General features: G+C 46.9%; 1 protein-coding gene across 1 annotated transcript in view; it reads right to left on the bottom strand.

Moving 5' to 3' along the window:
- Window positions 1-25,372, bottom strand: part of TARS1 (threonyl-tRNA synthetase 1) — a 271,600-nt gene that overhangs the window by 160,800 nt on the left and 85,428 nt on the right. Inside the window, exons 6-8 of the mRNA XM_085630784.1 lie at window positions 17,263-17,380; window positions 13,993-14,057; window positions 13,830-13,908 (exon numbers count right to left, since the gene is read on the bottom strand). Of these exons, the coding sequence (XP_085486910.1) occupies window positions 13,830-13,908; window positions 13,993-14,057; window positions 17,263-17,380 (262 nt within the window). The remainder of the gene's footprint in view (window positions 1-13,829; window positions 13,909-13,992; window positions 14,058-17,262; window positions 17,381-25,372) is intronic.

Below are 25,372 nucleotides of genomic sequence, written 5' to 3'. Positions count from 1 at the left end.
CGAGAAGGGGTATGATCCGATGCCAGAAATATCACTGTCCACTTGGGCTCTATGTTTATATATTGCATTGCAGTTCACAGAGACTATAATGCCCAAAAAATCAATATTAGCACATGCGTTTCACTTTGTGGCAAGTAACATCATTATTAATTTTGTTACCAATGTTAGATATGGGCTTATAACAATGGACTGATACCCTCGCTATGTATTTATGTAAATACAATAATTGTTTTGAATGCTTAAATAGAATGTTGAAAATATTACACAGTCCACACTGAGTTAATTGTGGTAAAGGTGGCTAATGCATTACTCATCAAGGTAATATGAGTCAGAAGAACTATTTTTCTGTTAGTAAGAAACCAGGATTGGAAGATATATATATATATATATATGGGTTACAAGGGGTCAACAGGCCAAAGCACGTACCTGCAAGCCGAAATGGTGCATTCTGGGAGTCGTGGTCCACCAGAGGGACTACGAAGAAGTGTTATTGCGATTGGTTGACTCTGCTGGGCTCCCACCAATGGGAGTTAAATGGACAATTTGAAAGGCAACAGGGAGCAGTCTCAGGTGTTTGGCATTTGATAAAGGGACTCAACCCGAAACGCGTCATGCCTTCCATGCAGCAATAAAGTGTTCTTCAAAGGCTCCCCGTTGTGTCCCTCTGGTTCTTTTTCTCTCGCGGGAGCGGAATCTTTGGTGGATATATATATATATCACTGAAAAAAACCATAGGTTTCACACATGTTATAGTTAGCGGAAATTTTACTGATAAAAAACCAATGAAATTCCCCCGTTATAGTTAGTGCAGGCAACTATAACTCACGCGACCGCAATCCTCTGCTGATGCTAATACTGTATTTAGACACTTATTTGCCCATGTCTTCTTCCATACATTTTTAGCTATACATATATTACAAATATTTTTTTTTCATAAAGACACATATGTCATCAGCAGAAGATTGCGGTCGCGTGAGTTATAGTTGCCTGCACTAACTATAACGGGGGAATTTCATTGGTTTTTTATCAGTAAAATTTCCGCTAACTATAACATGTGTGAAACCTATGGTTTTTTCAGTGAATTTGCAAGGTTTTTTAAATGCTAATTCCTAACTATAACGTGTGTGAAACCTATGGTTTTTTCAGTGAATTTGTACGGTTTTTTAAATGCTAAGTTACTTTACGCCATTCGTGGCGTGTGCGCCCACTTAACGCAGTTCGTTCCGTGCGCACACGGTGCGCGCACAGTGAGCACGCGGTGCGCTTTGCGCACCGCGCGCCCACTTTACGCAGTTAGTGCCGTGCACGCACGGTGGGCACGCGGTGCGCGGTGCGCGTAGCCCACGTTACGCTAGATGAGCCATGTACGCACGATGCGCTTCGCGCACCGTGCGCACATGGAGGACATATGATGCACTTCGTTTTGAAAGGTAATATTTTAATTTTTCGTATATTTTATAAGCCATGCACAAATGGTGCCCTTCGGGCACCATTTGCACACGGGGTGGAGAGAGTGTGGATAATTTTTTTTATTATTTTTTTTTTAAATATTTTAGTTTATCTCATGTGTAATAAGCCATGCACAATTGTTGCCCTTCGGGCACCAATTGCACACGGGGAGGAGAAAGTGTGGATTATTATTATTTTTTTTTTAATTTTTACCGTACGCGTACGGTAAGCGTAATCGGCGAAATTACCGAAAAAATAAAAATTCCGTTTTTGGCCTTGGGGGATCTTTGGGGACTCCCTCAACATGGCTATGTGTGTGGGAGCTGTCTAAACAGCCCCTTTAAATGTTTTTGGGCTTTATATTTTAAAAATCACTCTCAGTGCGAGAGAGAAAATGGCGGCCGCCGCTTCCTGGTTTCGGCCGATTCGAATGTTTACTAAGATCTAAGAGCCAATCAGAATCGCGCTCGCGCACGCCACCGTACGCGTACGGTAAGCGTACCGTAAGCGCACCGTAAGCTGGCTCAGATATATATATTGATTTAAAGGCTATTTTCTCAGAATCTACTGAACAGATTTACACCAAACCTACAAAAGGCACTTCCTTGACCTGAGGACTACCTCTCTGCCAAATTTCTAGTAATTCTGTTCAGCCGTTCAGGCTGTAGCCCTGTCTAAAGGTCCTATGGAAAAATGCATGGGAAAAACGCGTTTTGGGACCCCCCTTTTATCTCAGCCCCCGCGACTTTCAGGGTAGGAGCGGAGCGTAGCGCCCCACCTATTTTGAAAAATTCGCGAGGATTCGTCGACCGGCGCCAAAGTTATTCAAAATAGAATGTTGCGGATTTCCTATGGAAACGTGGTCCTAACTATAACTACCTACTGGCGACCGCCAGTAGGTAATATATATATATATATATATATATATATACACACATCTATATATATACACACATCTATATATATATATATATATATATCTCTCTCTCTCTCTCACAGGGTAGCCCCAAGGAGAGACGCCACAGGCAGATGATTATTTTTTTTTTTTTTTTTAAACCGTTTATTACAAGACTCAAAAATATACAAATATGGGCCTACAACCTTCCGGCCGGCCGCTAGCAGTGAAAGGAGCATACGATATACATTTATAAAACACATGGTGCTGCGGCCGAGCATGCACAGGAGGTAACATCGTTGCGAGCCACACTGTCCAGACCCCACTATACGGTTCCATTTTAAACTTAAAGAACAACAAAGACAAACAAACCCACAAGGCAATCCTCAATCGGAAATAGCAAAACGTGCTCCCCTGGAGGGGGGATCCTAGCCATCCATAGGAATCTCACGAGGGGGGAGAGATCAGAACTAGGGCTGGGTACACCTAATGCTCAGGTACTGGGGGGATGAGTTGGCTAAGGGGACGGGGCAGGCGACGGATCGGGCAATAACGGTGGAGCACAGATTCCCCCGCGGTAGGCGTTCCAGGGGCCCCACACTTTCACCCATGTCGCAGGCTTACCTCTCGCCACATACACCACCTTTTCCCAAAACATGCACCAATCCATATGTTCCCTCCAGGCCGAGACAGTCGGGGGCCTCTGGGATCCCCACAGCTGGGCAATATCATGCTTGGCAACCATATACCCCAGAGTCGCCCACCACGTCTGCGGCACCGAGTAATCGGTAGGCTCCCACACATTCAACAGGCATCTCCTCGCTTCGGGCAACAGCGCCACATGCGTGACCACTCGCAGCACCTCATGCACACCACGCCAGAACCCCGCCACCTCCGGGCACTCCCACAAGATATGCAGAAAAGTTCCCAGCGCACCACACCCATGCTTACACAAACCGTCCTCAGCGTAGCCCATACGCAGGAGCTTTGGCCCCGTCATGTAGACCCTGTGGAGTATCTTGAGCTGGACGAAGCGAAGGCGAGCCGGTATGGCCACCTCTTTCGGGGAGGCCACCGCGGAGATCCAGTCCTCGTCGTCCAGCTCCAACCCATCGGCCACCCAAGCCTCACGAAGGGCAATCAACAAGTCTGAGCGGTCGTTGATCAGTTTTTTGTAGATCAGTGAGATCGTGCTGTCAGGGACGTGTCCGTCCAGCACTCTATCCTCCAGGGGGGAACACTCCGGGATGGAGGCAACGTCCGAAAAGACGGAGCCCAGCGCATGCCGGACCTGCAAATACCGAAAGTACTCGCTGCCCTGCAACTGAAATTCCGTCTGCAGCATCTCAAACGTTTTAAATCCTCCCCTCGTCCAGAGATCCCCCACTTTGCTAATGCCAATTAAGTCCCACTGCTCAAAGCCCTTCGAGGTCCACAAGGAGCCCAGCCGCTCAGACGCATATAGTGGTGACGCCCGGGTCAGACGGTCCTTCCATCCCATAGCTGCATTGGCCGCGTGCCACACGCGCACCATGACACGCGTGGGGCCCGTTAGGCGAGCATCAGGCGCGCTAGAATAGAGCGCTCGATTATGGTCACCACCTGGGAGGAGCATCCTATCCATTTCAAATGCCGGGTTTAAGGCGGGCCCATATAGGCCCTGATTAATTGCGGCTAGCTGGGAGGCCCAATAGTACCGTTTGATATCCGGAAGGGCAATCCCCCCATCATACCATAGGAGCGTCAGCTTCGCCAGGGCAATACGTGGCCTCCCGTCCCAGAGCAGGCGGCGCTGCAAACTCTCCACTTCGCGGAAGTAGCGCGCCGGGACGAGGTCCATAGTGTTCTGCAACGCGTACAGGAAACGCGGCAGCGACATCATTTTAAACAATGCCGCCCGGCTGAGCGGCAAAAGCGGCAAACGCCGCCAGCGCGCGACATCCTCTTTCAGACGCTGGAGGGGGGGAAGCAAGTTCCGATCATACCTCCGGGTCCAGAGTAATGAAGACACCCAGGTACCTAAATCCCCGCGGGGCGACCTGGATCGGACAGCCCCGCGGGAGGATAGGAGCCTCCCCAAAGAGAACATACACACACGATTTAGCCCAGTTGATGACCAGACCGGAGTTACGACCGAATGAATGCAAAACATCAACCAGTACTATAAGTGATTTACGTGGGGAAGCTAGGTACAAGAGGATGTCATCAGCGTATAGGGATACGCGGTCCTCATACTCAGGGGTCCAGCGGAGACCACGGATGGAAGGCTCCCACCGCAGCCACTCCGCCAGGGGCTCCAAGGCAAGTGCAAAGAGGAGCGGCGATAAGGGGCAGCCCTGCCGTGTGCCCCGGCCCAGCTCGAACGGAGCTGACACTCTTCTGTTCACCACCACCTGCGCCAATGGGCCCGAATACAGCAATTTGACCCAACTGATGAACCCTGGGCCGAATCCAAACTTCGCAAGCATCGCCCAGATATATGGCCACTCAAGCGTGTCAAACGCCATAGTGGCGTCTAAGGACGCCAAAATGGCCGGCTCCCGTATGAACGGGGCACGTGCGAGCACACCGTGCAAACGCCGCAGATTAAGGGCTGTGTTGCGATGGGGAATAAAGCCCGATTGGTCCTGATGAACCAAATCGCCCACCACACCGACCAGCCGATTGGCCAGTACCTTGGCAAGAATCTTGGGCTCCGCATTCAGTAGCGAAATGGGTCGATAGGATGTAACCCGGTCCCGAGGTCTCCCTTCCTTGTGGATGACCACGATTGTAGCCAGACGCTGGTCCAGCGGGAGGGAGCCCACCGAGTGTGCCGCCAGGAACATAGCCCGGAGGTGGGGTGCCAGCGTATCCGGTCGCAACTTGTACAACTCGATAGGGAGACCATTCGGACCCATGGCCTTGCCGGAAGCGACCGAGCGTATGGCGAGGGCGATCTCGTCGGAGGTGGGAGCGGCGTCCAACGACACCCTGTCATCCCCGGAGAGGGACGGCAGCGCAATATCACTGAGCAGGGCACGGGAATCCTCTTCCGAGCAGGGAGACACCGGGGAATACACCCCACGGAAATAATCCGCGAAGCAGGAGACAATTTCTTCTGGCTCAGTTACACACACACCATCCGTTTTCTCAATCAGCGGTACCACACGATTCGCTCTCTCTTTTTTGTCCAACCACGCTATAAGTTTACCAGCCTTATCACCCACATCATACAGTCACCCCTGTTGCTCTCTACTGAGGCCCCTGGCCGCCTCCGTGACGAGGGCCCTATAGGCCGCTTGCTTGAGTTGGAGGACATGCAATGCGGCATCCGTCACCCCACCTTCTAAATTACCCTCCAACTCGGCTATTTCAGCCTCCATCCGGGTCACCTCCTCCCGCTCGCGCCTCCGGGCGTGGGAAATAAGGGATAGGGCCTCCCCTCGGAGTACTGTCTTGAAGGCCTCCCATAGCGGTACAGCCGAAGTCACAGACCCCACATTCTCATCAAAATATCGCCGAAGGGATTTAATCAATTCAGCGCGAATGGTGGGGTCGCGCAGGTACCAAGGATTGATCGGGACCACCCTACCCTCACCCCTCGGAAAGACATCAAAGTGCAGTAGGAGCGGGGAGTGGTCCGAAATACCCCGTGGCAAGTGGCGCACCTCTCCCACCCTCCCAACATAGGCCGCCGGGACAAGGACATAGTCTAGTCGTGAGAGACTACCATGGGCTCCCGAGTGGAAAGTGTACTGCAGCTGCGTGGGGTGTTTTAAACGCCAGCAGTCCACTAATCCAAATGTATCCAAGAGGCCGGGTAGCCACGCCTGTGCCCGGGGGAGGTCCCTAGGGGGGTGACGATCCACAGACTCAGATACCACCGCATTAAAATCCCCCCCACAACTAAAAGCCCCCCCGGAAGGCCAAGGAGAAGGCGCCCAAGGTCCGCAAAGGTGGTCGACTGCAGCCCCGGTGGGATGTATACTGACACAAAGACAACCACTTTGCCCTCCAATCTTCCCACCAAGACCGTGTAGCGTCCCCTGTCATCGTGGAGCACCTCATCAAGCTCCAACGGGAGCGAGTTCTTCACCATAATGCCCACACCCCTTGAGCCGGACGTAAAGCCCGAGTGAGCCACTAGGCGATAACCACGCCGATTCATGGCGCAGAAGGAGTTGCCAATAAGGTGTGTCTCCTGCAGAAAGACTACATCGGGCGAGATTCGCTTCAAAAACTGCAGGACCACACCCCGTTTGATCCTGTTCCCCAGTCCATTCACATTCCAAGACAACAAAGTTAGTTCCCTACCCCCCATCATGTACAGAAGCCATCAGTCGTCCCCCGGAGAGCACTTTAGAACTAACACAAAAATACGTTTGCCTTGTGATAAAAACGAACAACACCCCATCCCTACCCACCCACCCCAACAGAACTCCCCCCTCCCTGCACCCCTGCATGAGCCCAAACAGCCCCCCCAACGTGCAGTGTGACTGTCGCCCCGTATATAGTTAGACTAACTAAACCCCCTAGAGGAGGAGGGAGAACCCCCAATAGACCCAACACAACCTCCATAGGAGGGGAACTTACAAAAACTGACGCAGAATCAAAAGTGGCAACATTTTCGTCCAGAGTGAGGCCCAATATTAGATCCTCAGTCCCGATCCAGCGTGCCGTCTCCCCCCGCCGCCCCCCCCCGCCCCCCCGATCACGATCCCCGGGCAGAGTATCCAGCCAGTCCCCGGCCGCTTCGGGACGATCAAAGAAGTGAGTGCGACCATCCACCTCCACACGCAGCTTGGCCGGGAAAAGCATGGCGTATTTGAGGTTTAGGTCCCGAAGACGGCGTTTGACGCCTAGGAAGCTCAGTCTTTGCTTCTGGACCGCTGGGGTGAAATCAGGATAAAAATTAACCTCCATATTGTCAAGCTTGACCGGTCCATGCAGTCTGGAGGCTTGCAGGATAGCGTCTCTATCCCGAAAATTGAAAATCCGGGCGATGAGAGGTCTCGGAGGGGCTCCGACCTTCGGCCTTCCCCCGGGAACCCTGTGGGCCCTCTCCACAGCGAAGAATTTACTCAGCCCCCGTGGCTGGAGATGGGTAGCAATCAGGTCCTCCACAAAGAGATCCGCCGCCGCCTCCTCGCGTCCCTCGGGCACCCCAATAATGCGGACGTTGTTCCTCCGTGCCCGACTCTCGGAGTCCTCCAGGCGTCGATCCATAAGCGCACTCGCCTGACTAAGCCGGCGCACCTCTGTTTGCAAGGCCGCCACATCTGTCGTTAGGCCCGATGCGGTGTGGGCCAAAGAATCTACTCGGTCGTTGGTTTTGGAAAGATCGGCCCTCACCAGGCCAACATCCACAAGGACCGAGTCAATCTTCTGCGCCAGTGTATCAAACCGCTGGCCCACCGAGGCCTTCATCTCGGCAATGGCGCCCATGACTTCTCGCAGAGTCAGATCTGCGGGCAGGTCTGGGGCATCAGGAGGGCTCTCAGGGGACTTGCGCGGTCCATCGGGAGATCCCTTCTGGAGGGTATAGCGGTCCATACTGTTGGCCTGATGGACGGCGCCACGCCGGGTCGATTTGGTCTTTGCCCGGTCTCCATCTTGTTTCGTGGCCATGGCCACCAGTCTCCCAGTCGCACCAGCCACGTCGTGTAGGGCAGGAAAGCAGGGCCACGAGCTCCGGGGGGGCTCACTCAGAGCAGCGGGGTGGATCACAGCCGGCAGGCAGGCAGAATCTCCCAGCAAGGCCACACCACACCAACACCAATGGCTCCGCGACCCAACCTCGCAGAAACGACAAGGTGGTGCGAAAGTGAAAGCGAAAGTGCGGGGTACGCGAGTCGCCAGGCCCTGCCCGCCGCTGTTGTTCACTTTGCCACTGGATCACCCCACAGCGCAAATCCGGGGTCCGGCGAGGGGAAGGCCGCAAACCTCAATCGGTGCTCACTCCGGCGTTCGAGGTCCGATTCGGAAGCGGAAAACGGGTGCCACCTCAGCTCGGGTTCACCAACATAGTCCCCTCATCCAGGACAGGATAATTTCAGGATAATCGTAGGAGGTTGCGGAGGTCCTCGGGAGCCTCGCACCTACGCGGCCATCTTGGTTGCGCGCTAGGCTCCTCCTCCCACAGGCAGATGATTAAGTTAGTTTTATTACCCTTCAGCAGCTTGCAAACAGGCTTTCAGCAGAACTGGCAGCACTTCTTTAGATGGCCAGACGTGTTTCAGGAACAAACACTTCCTTTCTTCAGTGGCGCTAGAGCAGTGAACAACAGAGCAGCGTAACTTGCGCACATTTTATTTAGAGTACCTGCCACAGTGGACATGGCCATCCTCATGGCCTTCTGGTCCCCGTAGTCTGTCAAGATTTTAACCATGTGGGTCTGCCTTGTGCACACAAATAAAAGCAATGTTCATACCCCAGTGGGTTGGTGACAGTTTCTGCTGCAAAGTCTGCCCTGCTTTTCAGCTGCCAAAACACGAACATCATGACAGCACCGCCCTGGCACTGTCATCCTGTCTCCCTAGTGCCGACTCCTCGCGGGCTTCAGCACGGGCCTGCAAACCGGCAGTGGGCGTCTCTCCGCAGCGGGCAAGGCCACTCAATATCCACAACACAGGGTAGCCCCAAGGAGAGACGCCACAGGCAGATGATTACGTTCGTTTTATTACCCTTCAGCAGCTTGCAAACTGGCTTTCAGCATAACTGGCAGCACTTCTTTAGATGGCCAGACGCGTTTCAGGAACAACACTGCCTTTCTTAATTCCCGCTAGAGCAGTGAACAACAGAGCAGCGTAACTTGCGCACTTTTTGTTTGGAGTAGCGCCACTGAAGAAAGGATGTATTGTGTGTACATACATACATACACACACACACACACACACCCACACCCACACACACACACACCCCCCCTCTCCCCGGGGAGGCAGGTGGGCGCATGTCAATTTACACCTCTGCAGCCAAAAACAGATGCTTATTGGGTAAGTAACATCCGTTTGAGGCATGTGAGCTGCAGATCACATGCTTTGCATAGACTATACAGCAGTATTCTCCCAAAGCGGTGGCTAACCTGTAGCTGTTGGAGTTGTCTGAACGAGTGTTCTAGGTACTGCCTGGCCTACATTAGCTTTTTGTCTTGCTAACACATCTACACAATAGTGCTTGTTGAATGTGTGTGGTGTAGACCATGTTGCTGCCTTAAAAATGTCAACTATGGGAATGTTTCCTAAGAAAGCCATAGTAGCCGCTATTTTGCGAGTGGAATGTACTCTAGGGGGCATTGTTAAAGTTCTCTTTGCTTTTGCATAACAAGTCTGATAACATTTAACAATCCACCTGGCAATACTCGATTTGGAAATAGGATTGCCCTTGTGAGGTGGACCAAAAGCAACAAAAAGTTGTTTAGTCTTACGAAATGGCTTTGTTCTTTCTATGAAGTATAAGAGGGCTCTTCTGACATCTACTGTGTGAAGAGCTCGTTCTGCCACCGAATCTGGTTGAGGAAAGAACACAGGTAACTCAACGGATTGGTTGATATGAAAGGCAGAAACTACTTTAGGTAGAAATTTAGGGTTGGTACGAAGAACCACTTTGTCTTTGTGAAGCTGGAAAAACCGTTCTTCTATGGTTAGTGCCTGTAGCTCACCAACTCTCCTCAGAGTAATTGCAATGAGGAAAGCAACTTTCCAAGAGTGAAATTGCAGTTCACATTTATGCATGGGTTCAAAAGATGGGCCCATTAATCGTGTGAGGACTGTTAAGATTCCACACTTATGCAGGTGGAAGGCTTGGTGGTATAACTCTTTTTAGTCCTTCCATAAAAGCTTTGATAACGGGTATTCTAAAGAGAGATAAGTGTTGCCTATTTTGTAAATACGCAGCTATTGCAGGAGATGTAAGCGGATAGAAGTATAAGCTAATTCTGACCGCTGCAAGTGTAACAAATAACAAACAATATTTTATATGGAAGCATCAAAAGGATTGCTATTACAATAGATAACAAAACACTTCCATTTAGCTGAATAACAAGCTCTTGTAGTAGGCCTTCTGGCCTCTCCAATTATGTTCATACAGTCTGGTGGAAGATTCAGATAACCAAACTCTATGACTTCAGGAGCCAGATCGCCAGGTTTAGTTCGGTGGGATCTAGGTGTCTGATTTCTCCATGGCTCTGTGTGAGGAGACTAGATGCGAGATGCAGCTTTTAATGCAGGACTACTGATAGCTCAAACAGGGTTGTAAACAAAGGTTGACGGGCCCATGTGGGAGCTACTAGAATTAGTCTGAGGGATGTTTGCCTGAGTGTCCGAACCAGTAACTGAATGAGTGGGAGAGGTGGAAAAGTGTAGGCAAATATCCCTGATCAGTTCATCCATAGTGCATTGCCTTGGGAGATTGAGTGTGAATACCTGGAGACAAAGTTTGGGCATTTTGTGTTTTGGAGTGTGGCGAAAAGATCTATTTGAGGAAACCCCCAACTTTGAAAATATGAGAGGAGAACTTGAGGTTGAAGTTCCCACTCGTGAATTTGCTGCTCTGTCTGTTGGGAAGGTTGGCATTCTTATTATGTACTCCTGGGAGGTGTTCTGCTAGGAGATAGATTTTGTGGTGAATGGCCCATTTCCAAATGTCTTGAGCCAAGTGTGACAGTTGGGGATAGTGTCCCCCCCCACCTGTTTTTATATATAATACATAGCCGTCATGTTGTCGGTGCGAACTAGGACAGCTTTGCCTACAAGGTGAACTTGAAAGGCTTTGAGCGCTAGAAAAACTGCTAGCAGCTCCAGATAATTTATGTGGAGAGGTTTTTGCTTTTGACTCCACAAGCCTTGAACAGTGTGATTTTTGGAGATGAGCCCCACAATCAGTGAGCGACGTATGTTGTTAGCATTGTCTGTGGAAGCGGGTCTAAGTAAGGGGTTGTTTGTCAAACGGCGTGTTAAGAATAGAAGATTGTACTTCTGATTTAAACCCAGAAATTCTCAACCATGCATGCCTTCTTAGTAGCACACTGGTGTTGATGGCTCTAGCCGCAGAGTCAGTTGCATCTAACGCACACCTAACGGAATTGTTAGAGATGAACGTTCCCTCTTGCACTAGGTCTTGAGCTTTGGACTTGTGCTCATCAGGCAGAAATCGGAGCAATTGCTCCATTTCGTCCCAATGCGCACTATTGTACCTGGCTAAAAGGTCTTGGGTGTTAGAAATGCGCCAGACATTTGCTGCTTGGGAGACTATTCTTTTCCCAGAGGTGTGTATCAACTTAGACTCTTGCTCCATCTCCTGATGTTTGAGAATTGGCCCGTTTACAGGCTTTAGAAACTACTAACGGATCTAAGGGTAACTGGCCCTTGATGTAAATTGGATATGATGGTGCAGATTTATACTTTTTGTCTATCCTGGGGGTGAGAAGACGTGCCCTAACAGGATCCTTAAATAGGTCATCCACATGTCTTAGCATACCTTTGAGCATGGGGAGTGTGTGAGTTGATCTTTGGGAACTGCTAAGTGTTTCAAAAAGGAAATCCCCCTCTAGAGATTCTTTGTGTAATTGAATCCGGTGATAATCAGCAGCTCTGCTGACTAGTTCTATATAGCCTATGTTGTCATCTGGTGGAGAAGGTTTAGTAGGGTAAAGATCAGGATTGTTACCTGTGGGAGAATCTGTGTTGTAATCCTTCCAGGGGCCTGCAGGATCATTGTCCCCATTCCCGTCATCCTGATCATCAGGTATGTATGGTGGTGGTGGTGAATTAGTAGGGGTAATTAATAAGTGTTATGTTTCCGGGGAAGGAGGTGATGGAGGAGGAGGAGTAGAAGGTTAGTACCCACATTTCCTCTTTAAAGGAATGTGATAGGCTTCCTCTGAGTCAGTTTTGCGTTTGAGTGGCAATTTGGGCGCAATATGTCCAGTTTTTTAATTGATGTACAGTTCCTTTTGTTTCAGGTCTGGTTTTGGAGGCGGGACATTGAAATATAACTCCTTTGATGGTATCGGAGCAACTTTATGTTTTGGCGCCGACGTTTTCGGTGCTGGTGTCTTAAGTGCCGAGGATTTAGGTTCTGAAGATGATTTCGGGTTCGCAGGAGGTGGGCCCGAGACGGGTTTTGGCTTCAACCCCGAAGATTTCGGTTCGGTGCCAGAGTGTGGGAGACCCGATCCCGGGCCAGAAGGCTTTGACATATGTTTTGGGGCCGAGCCCAAATGCGGGGCATTGGATGCATGTTCTCGGTGCCGACCATGGCTCGAAGGCAGAGGTGGGACCGGAGCCTTTTTCTTCAGCTGAGTTGAACTTTAGGGCAAGGGAGTATCGATACTCAGTATACGCTGACCTTGCGGGATGTCTTCGTCCACATCGGAGCCGGACTCGGAGATAGGCTCTTCTTGTTCTTCCGCTGCTCCTATAGAATCGAAGGTTTCCTGTTCGGAATCTTCTCCGAAGAGGTCCGGTGTTCTGACTCTGCATGTCGGGACGTCGAGCCTGACGGTCACGGAGCGTTTTCTTCGAGCGGAAAGATTTACACGTATCGCAGTCCTGTTCGTTGTGCTCCGGAGATAAGCCTAGGTCGCACACTTAGTGTGAGTCTGTGCGCGGGAACTTCGCGTGGCACCGAGGGCAGAAGTTGAATGGAGTACGTTCCATCAACTGCGAGGCGGACCGACACGGGTAGGCCTGACGGCCTTCCACGAGTTTCCCGATCGAAAAGAGTTTTTGTATTTAAATACGATATGCGGAGAATGGAAATACGTGATCAAAAACAATACCGTTGAGGGTAAGTGGATTGAGCAACGGGGAAACCCAAGAAACAGTGTTGAACTGGAGCGCAGCAATTCGTTTCCGAACCCGATGGCGGAAAAAAACAATCCAACAATGGAGTCGATGCCCATGCGCACTATCATCGAAGGGAGGAGTCACCTACCTCGTGACTGGAAAGACTTCTTCAAAGAGAAACAACTTGCAACCATCCGGACCCAACACTAGATGGCAGGAATATGCAAAGCATGTGATCTACAGCTCACATCCCTCAAACTGTAAAATTTTAACAATATCAGACCTATTCATTTGCTTATTTATCTAGGACTTCCCAACCGATTACTAGCTCACTACAATTGTATACACTGGTTAATTCTGCAAATATTTCAAGTCCATGTGGGCATCCTGGCAGTAACTGTGCAAACCGTATCTTCTTAAGAGTGCTGCATGACTCATCCAAGAGAGAGAGCATAATTACTTACCAAAAACGTATTTTCCAAGAATCAGGGATATCACACCTGATTCCAGGTGATGAAATTCATTTTGTAAATTGCATATTAAATGGCAGGTTTCATTTTTTCAAAAAGCCTAAAAAATTGATAAACTATAAAGTGGCCACATTGTCTTGAAATAGAGTAAGATTATATAACAAATTACAGACTTTTTATAACACATTTTTTGATTAGGATGACTTTATGTAAACAATTGTTTTCAAAGCTAATTTGGTCATACAATACCTTATGAATTTTGAATGCCTTTATCTTCCCAGTATGTCGTACATGAGGGCCTCTACACAGATCAATCAGAGGTCCACACCTAAAACAGAAACCCAAATCAATATTATGCATTATTATTAACTAAATTTAGTGAAGTTATTCTAACAGACATGGTTTACTTAACCTGTACACTGTGGTAGTTGGAGTATCCACCTTTTCATTTAAAATTCTGCACTTGAATTTGTTATACTGAAAAGGGAAAGGAAAATTAGCCTTTGTAGGTGTTTCACTTGAAGACAATACAATCACGTCACTATAACAATAGTAGCATGGTAGAAAAGGTAGGTTTCCCAGTGAAAATTAACACAAATGTAAATCCATTTGAGGTAGTTTAAAACTACACTAAATAATACAGGAACAAACAGTGAGGAAAGATGCTAGCGTGGAGGATGGGAAAGGAGATCATGAAAGGTCTGGTCCAACAATGAGTTTGACAGGAGTCAAACTCTACCAGAGTGCCAAGCTGCCTTCAAAATGGAAAAACTCCAACCAAGCTTAGCATGCATCTGTCAAGTATGAGGTAAAACTTTGAAGTCTTTGACACTTTTGTATCTCCTTAAATGTAGCCATGCACTTTGGGTACCTTCCCTATTGTAATGGTATCAAGGACACGTACAGAACGTTCGTAGTCTACTAGTATAGAAGATTATACAAACATCTTTTCGCCATTACTCAGGTGCTAATATTTTTTGGGGCTATTAACCTGCATTACTAAGTAACGTCTACTCAATAGAAATGCTTCTCTCTGCTTAAAATGATAAAACTGCTGACATTGGTTTATTGGATTCGATTAATGTGCAAACTGTTTACATTAGTCGATGACGTTTCGATCCTATTTAAAAATAGTAGGATCATCATCAGGACGGTAAGGGTACAAGCCTGAATAATTAGAGATTGACTCAATTAGGCTTGCGGAAGGTTAAGCCGCATACGCATTTGTTGGCGGTAGCCGAATTATTAGGATTTTCTGAGGATGAATAACCTGGCGTTTAAACTGTGAAAATAACAAGTTCCAAAGCAGCAAGTGGCGATGCACGTCATGTTTTTTGATCCAAGGCTCGATGGCAGGGATCCCTGAAAATCCAAATAATTCGGCTACCGCCAACAAATGCGTATGCGGCTTAACCTTCCGCAAGCCTAATTGAGCCAATCTCTAATTATTCAGGCTTGTACCCTTACTGTCCTGATGATGATCCTACTATTTTTTAAATAGGATCGAAACGTCATCGACAAATGTAAACAGTTTGCACATTAATCGAATCTGATAGAAAAAAGTGTATTTACTGTTTCCTCAAGCGTGTTAGAAATTGTGTTCAATATTCCACAAGCTACCCTTTCTTGCCTGATATGTTTCTGTCCTAAAGTGTACTTGTCATGTGTTTATGTAGGATTGTGTCCCACTGTATTGATGTGTTTATACTTTTTGTTTTGAAATTTTTGAATGATAAAATTGACTGTTAATATAGCACTGATTGGAGTCTATATTTATCCTTATGATGATACTCTTTTTAAGGACCATTGTTTTAATACTAAACTGTTACCCAAGGTCCTTATCTACCTTTTAGGTTCCCTTGTGCTTTTGAAAAATATTGGTTTATTGAGCATGATACATGTTGTTTGAAGGTACAGTTCAACCTCACAACTAAACTTCCTCTGTAAGCCTTGGCTGTTTTATCTTGCTTCCCCCTGAAAACAAAAGGCCTAAACAGGAGGTAAGTGACAATTAAGTGAGCTTAAAATAGTATGTGGTGTTTATGGTGCTAAGGGCAATAACAATACTTCTCATAAAGACCACACACTTCTCTGGAGACTGACAAGATAGTTGACAGCCATGTGAACCTTTCCTGCTGGGTGAGCAAATACGAGATCTCAAAAGGACATCATACAAAAATGGAGGGGGAATTGTATGAGAGAGGAACAAGTGCTGACAGAGAGGGGACCGGGCAGAGTTTAATATTTGACATAAGAGTTCTACTTAATTACAGCAGCACTGGGCAGCTACAGCCCTTCCCTTTGCATATCTCTGCCTAACTTGTTCTTTGAAAAACGACAAAAATGTATCAGTTGTGCAGCACGCTGTACAGATAGCCGTGTTACATGACTTCTGAAAATAAAATTGCAACTTGCAAAAGCAGGCTGTAGAAGCTGAATTTTGATTAACAGAAACAGGTGCATTCTTAATTCAACACCACATCGGAATATAAAATGTAACCAGCTTAGTGCCAGATTTAGGGCCCTATTTTGATGTCGGTCGGAGGCTTTCCGATTAACATCTTTGGTTTCACTTTCGACCGCCGCATTACAATGCCGGCGGTCAAAAGTGAAACAGGACGGTCATTCCGGCTGGATTCTGATGGGCTCAAGGAGCCCGTCGGCCAGTCAGAGGCCCTACCGTAATCCCCGAGGATGGTGTTTCCGCCGTCGGGATTACGATGTCCGTTTCCGATGGACTTTCCATGTCAGGCTTTCCGACATGGAAAGCCTGTCAGAAAGCAACTTTGAGGGCCCCTAACAGGGCTTCGTTTCTCCAAGGCCTCCGGTTGTGGGCCGAGGGGGCACCTATGTTGCCTCCCTGTTGAGGTGCCTGCCACACGGTGCAGAGATTAACAGAATCTCCCATTTCTCCATGGGCGCTTGTGCTATGGCCGGTTTACGGCTGTAGCAAAAGCTCCCATAGAGAAACGGCGGTGTCAGGACCGCCGACTGGAGGTCAGTTGGTACCGAGACCGCGGCAATGTCGTCCATCTGATATCGTAATCAGGCCATTAGAGTTTGGCAGATAAAATACACTGTCACAACCGTGACGGATATCCCATGGTCGTTATAACTAGTTCATTATATCCCACGGCACTTGTAATACATTGGAAGGGATATCTGTCACGTGTGTGACAGTGTATCCAATCTGCCAACCTCTAAATCAGGTCCTTAGTCTCTACTACAAGGTTTTTAGGCGTGAGATACATCAAAACAACTCTCAAAATCTACATGCAGACATACTACACAGCTGCCATTAAAAGGAAATGAAAATGTAGGGTTTTTTTCTGTTCTGTCAATGGACAAAACAATATTAAGAAACTAGATTGATTGGTTTCCACAATGAAAAGGTGTTTGCAACTCACTTCGTATCAATTCCCAAACCGAACAAAGCATCAATGTCTAATCAATTATAATTAAACATTACTGTAACACGCCAAGACCTAAGAGGCATTAGGGTGTGATATACATAGCTAGAACACACCATGGGTTACATCAAGATAGGAAAAGGAATTAAAAGAACCGGGAAAAAAAACAGTTGAACCAAGAAATATAACAATCTCTAAAAGACCTAGAGAGTGCAGAAACAATACAGATTTGTATTGCCTTAAGAAGCGTCTTGAGTGTTTTCCTGAATTACCTTAAACATCTCTAGTAAAGTTTCTTTTTTCACTTCCAGTCTTTCAAATTGCTGTTTCTCTTTCATGATTTTCTTACATAAGTTCTCCAGAGAAGAAAAGTCATTACTAGACACACCCCTGTGAAAAAATAATAAATTAATACATGGCACCTACTGTCTTGTTTGAAACTACTTGTATGAAGCTAACCTGCTAAACTTGGTGTCTCAGCCAATGTAAACTAATATGTGTTTTATCATGAAACTGCACCCACTTGGGTAATAAAATAAGTCGCACAAGCTAACACTTTAGGAAAAGCTACTACTGCAAAGATGGGGAAAGTATTCCACAGCCATGCTACTGTGAACTGAGACCTATGCTAGATATTACAGTGTCCTGTTCTGAGAATAGGAAGCGATCATGAGATCTCACTGGATACCACTGTAGATCAGATTCGCCCAACATGCATTTGCCCACATATCTGGAATGTTTTACACAAACCCATTTAATTGATCAAACACACAACAGACTACAGATAACCCAAAGATAACAATCTTGACGAAACCTTGACATGCAATTGCAATTCGAACCCAGGGGCAAGGAACACCCAAAACTAAAAGCAATTGTGCCAACCGGCCACATCCACCTAACCAACACTGATTAAGAATAGTTACTTACCTGCAACTGTAGTTCTCCAGGATTGTTATCTTTCATAGATTTACATGCTTGAATCATTCCCAGTCATCGCAGTGGTACCATAAAAAGGAGTAGTAAATGACATATATAGCAGTTAATGTTAAAAAACCTTCACTTCAATAGCTTATCCTCATAATTTAATAAGAATCAAAGTACAGCCAATCTAAACCGATCACAACAGAGACTTCAATCCCGAAGAATCTTTAGCACAAGTTGGATATAGGAACCCAGATAATAAGGGGAGCCTTTATGGGGAGGAGGGTGGGTTGCATGTGAATCTATGAAAGATACCAATAAGGGAAAATTACACTTACAATTAGGTAACTTATTTTCTTCTCCAGTATTGGATTTTTCATAGATTCACATGCATGAATCAGAATAGTAAGCAGTTAAAACACTTAGAATTAATAACATAATCAGGAGTATAGCAGATGGTGGGAAAAACACTTAAGCATGGCTCACCTCATTGAACTAAAGAGTGCAACACTGCTTGTCCCACAGCCGGATGACTCTTCTCAGAGGTATCCAGACAATAATATATACACATGCACACACATCCACTGACACCCAACGGAATAACTCAAACTGAATTAAACATCATTGGGTGGTGTAGCAAAGTAGAGAAGGAAAATGCTACTTACCAGTATGCATCTGTTCTTGGCATGTAGAGCTGCAGATCCTCACACTGTGCATAGATCACCATCTGGTGTTGGGCCCGGATGTATGCACTTTGTTATTGTCTTGGAAGAAGTCTTTGGAAGTCACGAGATAGGTGACTTCTTGTTTGGACAATAGTGCGCATGGGCATCGACTCCATCGTCAGATAGTTTTTTTGCCAAGAAGGGAAATGATGGAGTTTTGTGCGAAACAGAAATAGATGTCCATGTATGTTGTATCTAATTAAGATAATACTGGAACAGATAAAGGTAGCAGGGGAGGTGGGTGGTCGTGTGTGGATCTGCAGCTCTACATGCCAAGAACAGATGCATAATGGTAAGTTTCATTTTCCGTTCGAGACATATGAGCTGCAGATCACACACTGTGCATAGATTGCATAGCAGTACTCCTCCTTAGCGGCGACCACCAGTATCTGTTGCAGTAGTTTGAAATAGTGTTTTGAGTACAACTTGGCCCACACTAGCTTGTTGTTTTGCCTGCACATCTACACAATAGTGTTTTGTGAATGTGTGCGGTGTAGACCATGTAGCTGCTGTGTCATCTAAGGGAATGTTCCCTAAAAATGCCACTGAAGCCCCTATTTTTCGTGTAGAGTGGGCTTTAGGGGGAATAGACAGTGTATGTTTTGCCTTGGGATAGCAAATATGTATGCATTTGACAATCCACCTTGCAATCCCAAACTTTGATATGGGATTGTCTTTATGTGGTGGTGAGAAGGATACAAAAAGTTGCTTTGTTTTACGAAAAGGATTTGTTCTCTCAATATAGTAAAGGGGTGCTCTTTTTACATCTGGAGTATGAAGAGCTCTCTCTGCTACTGTTTGTGGTTGCGAGATGAACACTGGCAACTCAACAGATTGTTTAAGATGGAAGGGAGAGATATCTTTAGGAAGGAATTTGGGATTTATTTTGAGAACCACTTTGTTATGATGGAGTTGTAAAAATGGTTCTTGAATAGTTAGTGCCTGTAGCTCACTGACTCTTCTAAGAGATGTAATGGCCACAAGGAAAGCGACTTTCCATGTAAGGAATTGTAGCTCGCATTTATGCAGAGGTTCGAATGGAGGACCCATTAATCTTGTGAGAACGATGTTTAGATTCCACACTGGGGAGGGTGGTACCCTGGGAGGAATTATTCTTTTGAGGCCTTCCATAAATGCTTTAATGGCAGGCACCTTGAACAATGACAAATGTTGTCTATTTTGTAGGTAAGCTGCTATGGAAGCGAGATGTAATCGAATTGATTTGTACGCTGGATCACATCTTTGAGGATGCAGCAGGTAACATATGATGTGCTGAGTGCAGGCATCTAGAGGATTGATGTGGTTACTGTTACAGTATATAACAAATCTTTTCCACTTGGCTGCATAGCAGGCTCTAGTGGTGGGGCGCCTAGCTTCTTTGATAACGTTCATACAATCTAGTGGAAGATTGAGAGAACCAAATTCTAGGACTTCAGGAGCCAGATCGCCAGGTTGAGCTGGGTTGGATCTGGGTGTCTGATCTCTCAGTTGGTTCTGTGTTAAGAGCTGTGGGGAGAGTTGCAGTTTTTGGTGCGGGACTACAGATAGTTCCAGCAATGTTGTGTACCACGGTTGTCTGGCCCATGTTGGAGCAACCAGGATCAGTGTTAGTGACTGTTGTTGCAGCTTGCGCACCACTAATGGAATGAGTGGAAGAGGTGGAAAAGCGTACGCAAATCTGCCTGACCAATTCATTCATATCGCATTGCCTTTGGAAAATGGGTGTGGATATCTGGCGGCAAAGCTTGGGCATTTTGTGTAGTGATGTGTGGCGAAGAGTTCTATCTCTGGCTGCCCCCACATTTAGAAAAACGGTTGCAGTTCTCACTCGTGAATCTGTTGTGTCTGCCGACTTAACAGATCTGCCATGTGATTTTGAATTCCTGGGAGATGTTGGGCTAAAAGGAATATGTTTTGAGGAATAGCCCACCTCCATATGCTCTGTGCTAGTTGAGAGCTGCAGAGAGTGCGTCCCCCTGTTTTTTGTAAATAGTACATTGCTGTCATATTGTCCGTGCGGACTAAGACAGCTTTGTCTTATATCTGTTTCTGTAATGATTTTAACGCCAGAAAGATTGCTAGTAACTCCAAATGGTTGATGTGGAGTAGCCTTTGCTGAGGTGTCCATGTGCCCTGTATGGTGTGATGAAGTAGATGATCTCCCCAGCCGGTGAGCAATGCGTCTTCTGTTAGCAAAATCTGTGGAACCGGCTCCAGGAACGGTCGCCCTTTGGAAAGATTTTGCAGAGAGTGATGCGTGCGGCCGTCCACCAACACCAGATCTGTCAGCGGAGCTTGAGCTTGGTTCCACTGATGTGCTAAGCATTCCTGTGAGGGACGCATCTGGTGTCTTGCATGATGTACTATGAATATGCAAGAGGCCATCATCCCCATGAGTTGCATGAACACTCGAGCTGGAAGTGAGTGTTGCAGTTGGAATCTTGTTATAAGGGCTTGCATGCTTGCCATCCTGGCTGGACTGGGATATGCAAGGCTTTTTTAGGTGTTTATTGTGGCACCCAGATATTGGTGGATGTGGGACGGCTGGAGGTGAGGTTTATGGTAAACTCCAAGTCGTGAAGTACCTGGATTGTGGCTTGTGTGTGATTTACACACTGGGTATGTGACTTGGCTTCTATGGGCCTTTCGTCCAGATATGGGAAGACGTGAATTTGTTGTCTTCTTAAGTGGGCTGCTACTACTGCCAGACATTTTGTGAAGACTCTGGGTGCTGTGGTAACTCCGAATGGGAGAACCTTGAACTGGTAATGCCGACCGTCCACCACAAACCGAAGTTTTCTTGTAAGCAGGGTGAATGAGAATGTGGAAGTAGGCATCCTTGAGATCTAAAGTGGCAAGGAAGTCTCCCTGTTTGAGTAGAGGGAGGACCTGTTGAAGAGTGATCATATGAAAATGGTCTGATTGTATATAGAAGTTTAATGGTCTGAGGTCCAAGAAGGGTGTCAGGGTTCCGTCCTGCTTTGGAATGAGAAAGTACAGGGAGTAAACCCCTGTATTTTGGTGATGAAGGGGAACTACTTACCAGTATGCATCTGTTCTTGGCATGTAGAGCTGCAGATCCTCACACTGTGCATAGATCACCATCTGGTGTTGGGCCCGGATGTATGCACTTTGTTATTGTCTTGGAAGAAGTCTTTGGAAGTCACGAGATAGGTGACTTCTTGTTTGGACAATAGTGCGCATGGGCATCGACTCCATCGTCAGATAGTTTTTTTGCCAAGAAGGGAAATGATGGAGTTTTGTGCGAAACAGAAATAGATGTCCATGTATGTTGTATCTAATTAAGATAATACTGGAACAGATAAAGGTAGCAGGGGAGGTGGGTGGTCGTGTGTGGATCTGCAGCTCTACATGCCAAGAACAGATGCATAATGGTAAGTTTCATTTTCCGTTCGAGACATATGAGCTGCAGATCACACACTGTGCATAGATTGCATAGCAGTACTCCTCCTTAGCGGCGACCACCAGTATCTGTTGCAGTAGTTTGAAATAGTGTTTTGAGTACAACTTGGCCCACACTAGCTTGTTGTTTTGCCTGCACATCTACACAATAGTGTTTTGTGAATGTGTGCGGTGTAGACCATGTAGCTGCTGTGTCATCTAAGGGAATGTTCCCTAAAAATGCCACTGAAGCCCCTATTTTTCGTGTAGAGTGGGCTTTAGGGGGAATAGACAGTGTATGTTTTGCCTTGGGATAGCAAATATGTATGCATTTGACAATCCACCTTGCAATCCCAAACTTTGATATGGGATTGTCTTTATGTGGTGGTGAGAAGGATACAAAAAGTTGCTTTGTTTTACGAAAAGGATTTGTTCTCTCAATATAGTAAAGGGGTGCTCTTTTTACATCTGGAGTATGAAGAGCTCTCTCTGCTACTGTTTGTGGTTGCGAGATGAACACTGGCAACTCAACAGATTGTTTAAGATGGAAGGGAGAGATATCTTTAGGAAGGAATTTGGGATTTATTTTGAGAACCACTTTGTTATGATGGAGTTGTAAAAATGGTTCTTGAATAGTTAGTGCCTGTAGCTCACTGACTCTTCTAAGAGATGTAATGGCCACAAGGAAAGCGACTTTCCATGTAAGGAATTGTAGCTCGCATTTATGCAGAGGTTCGAATGGAGGACCCATTAATCTTGTGAGAACGATGTTTAGATTCCACACTGGGGAGGGTGGTACCCTGGGAGGAATTATTCTTTTGAGGCCTTCCATAAATGCTTTAATGGCAGGCACCTTGAACAATGACAAATGTTGTCTATTTTGTAGGTAAGCTGCTATGGAAGCGAGATGTAATCGAATTGATTTGTACGCTGGATCACATCTTTGAGGATGCAGCAGGTAACATATGATGTGCTGAGTGCAGGCATCTAGAGGATTGATGTGGTTACTGTTACAGTATATAACAAATCTTTTCCACTTGGCTGCATAGCAGGCTCTAGTGGTGGGGCGCCTAGCTTCTTTGATAACGTTCATACAATCTAGTGGAAGATTGAGAGAACCAAATTCTAGGACTTCAGGAGCCAGATCGCCAGGTTGAGCTGGGTTGGATCTGGGTGTCTGATCTCTCAGTTGGTTCTGTGTTAAGAGCTGTGGGGAGAGTTGCAGTTTTTGGTGCGGGACTACAGATAGTTCCAGCAATGTTGTGTACCACGGTTGTCTGGCCCATGTTGGAGCAACCAGGATCAGTGTTAGTGACTGTTGTTGCAGCTTGCGCACCACTAATGGAATGAGTGGAAGAGGTGGAAAAGCGTACGCAAATCTGCCTGACCAATTCATTCATATCGCATTGCCTTTGGAAAATGGGTGTGGATATCTGGCGGCAAAGCTTGGGCATTTTGTGTAGTGATGTGTGGCGAAGAGTTCTATCTCTGGCTGCCCCCACATTTAGAAAAACGGTTGCAGTTCTCACTCGTGAATCTGTTGTGTCTGCCGACTTAACAGATCTGCCATGTGATTTTGAATTCCTGGGAGATGTTGGGCTAAAAGGAATATGTTTTGAGGAATAGCCCACCTCCATATGCTCTGTGCTAGTTGAGAGCTGCAGAGAGTGCGTCCCCCTGTTTTTGTAAATAGTACATTGCTGTCATATTGTCCGTGCGGACTAAGACAGCTTTGTCTTATATCTGTTTCTGTAATGATTTTAACGCCAGAAAGATTGCTAGTAACTCCAAATGGTTGATGTGGAGTAGCCTTTGCTGAGGTGTCCATGTGCCCTGTATGGTGTGATGAAGTAGATGATCTCCCCAGCCGGTGAGCAATGCGTCTTCTGTTAGCAAAATCTGTGGAACCGGCTCCAGGAACGGTCGCCCTTTGGAAAGATTTTGCAGAGAGTGATGCGTGCGGCCGTCCACCAACACCAGATCTGTCAGCGGAGCTTGAGCTTGGTTCCACTGATGTGCTAAGCATTCCTGTGAGGGACGCATCTGGTGTCTTGCATGATGTACTATGAATATGCAAGAGGCCATCATCCCCATGAGTTGCATGAACACTCGAGCTGGAAGTGAGTGTTGCAGTTGGAATCTTGTTATAAGGGCTTGCATGCTTGCCATCCTGGCTGGACTGGGATATGCAAGGCTTTTTTAGGTGTTTATTGTGGCACCCAGATATTGGTGGATGTGGGACGGCTGGAGGTGAGGTTTATGGTAAACTCCAAGTCGTGAAGTACCTGGATTGTGGCTTGTGTGTGATTTACACACTGGGTATGTGACTTGGCTTCTATGGGCCTTTCGTCCAGATATGGGAAGACGTGAATTTGTTGTCTTCTTAAGTGGGCTGCTACTACTGCCAGACATTTTGTGAAGACTCTGGGTGCTGTGGTAACTCCGAATGGGAGAACCTTGAACTGGTAATGCCGACCGTCCACCACAAACCGAAGGTTTCTTGTAAGCAGGGTGAATGAGAATGTGGAAGTAGGCATCCTTGAGATCTAAAGTGGCAAGGAAGTCTCCCTGTTTGAGTAGAGGGAGGACCTGTTGAAGAGTGATCATATGAAAATGGTCTGATTGTATATAGAAGTTTAATGGTCTGAGGTCCAAGAAGGGTGTCAGGGTTCCGTCCTGCTTTGGAATGAGAAAGTACAGGGAGTAAACCCCTGTATTTTGGTGATGAAGGGGAACTGGTTCTATTGAATGTTTTTCCAGGAGGGAAAGGACGTCTTGTTTTAGAAGCGTTAAGTGCTCTGCTGACATTGGACACTGTTTGGATGGTATGTTTGGGGGAGTCGAAGTGAGCTCCAGGCAATAACCTGATTGGATGATTTGTCTCACCCACCTGTCCGTGGTAATGTTGTTCCAGTCCGGTAGGAACTGTAGCAATCTTCCCCCGACCGGAGTAGAGTGTTCCAGGGGGAGTGGAGGGAAGTCATTGTTTAGGGGTGGGGGCGGGGCGAGTATTGGTAGGTTTGCCTCTACCCTTGTTGTTATTGTCCCTATAGCCTCCTCTGTAATAGCCTAGTTAGATGAGGTCTGGGTGGGACTTTTGTAGGAAGTGGAGGAGTTATCAGTGGTAAAACCTATAGAGGCACCCCTATAAGAGGAGTGACGATAGGAACTTCTGGGAGCTTGCGATTGCAAAGCTCCCACTGATTTGGCAGTGTCAGTATCCTCCTTCATCTTCTCCAGAGATGAATCTACAGTGGGCCCAAATAACTGTTCCTGGTCAAACGGTTGATTTAATATGGTGGTTTGAACCCCAGGTTTGAAGCCCGAAATGCAT

Source organism: Triturus cristatus, chromosome 2_1 (assembly GCF_964204655.1).
Source record: "Triturus cristatus chromosome 2_1, aTriCri1.1, whole genome shotgun sequence".
Lineage (NCBI taxonomy): Eukaryota > Metazoa > Chordata > Amphibia > Caudata > Salamandridae > Triturus > Triturus cristatus.
Note: the sequence above shows the minus strand (reverse complement) of the source record. Positions and strands in the feature narration are given on the sequence as shown.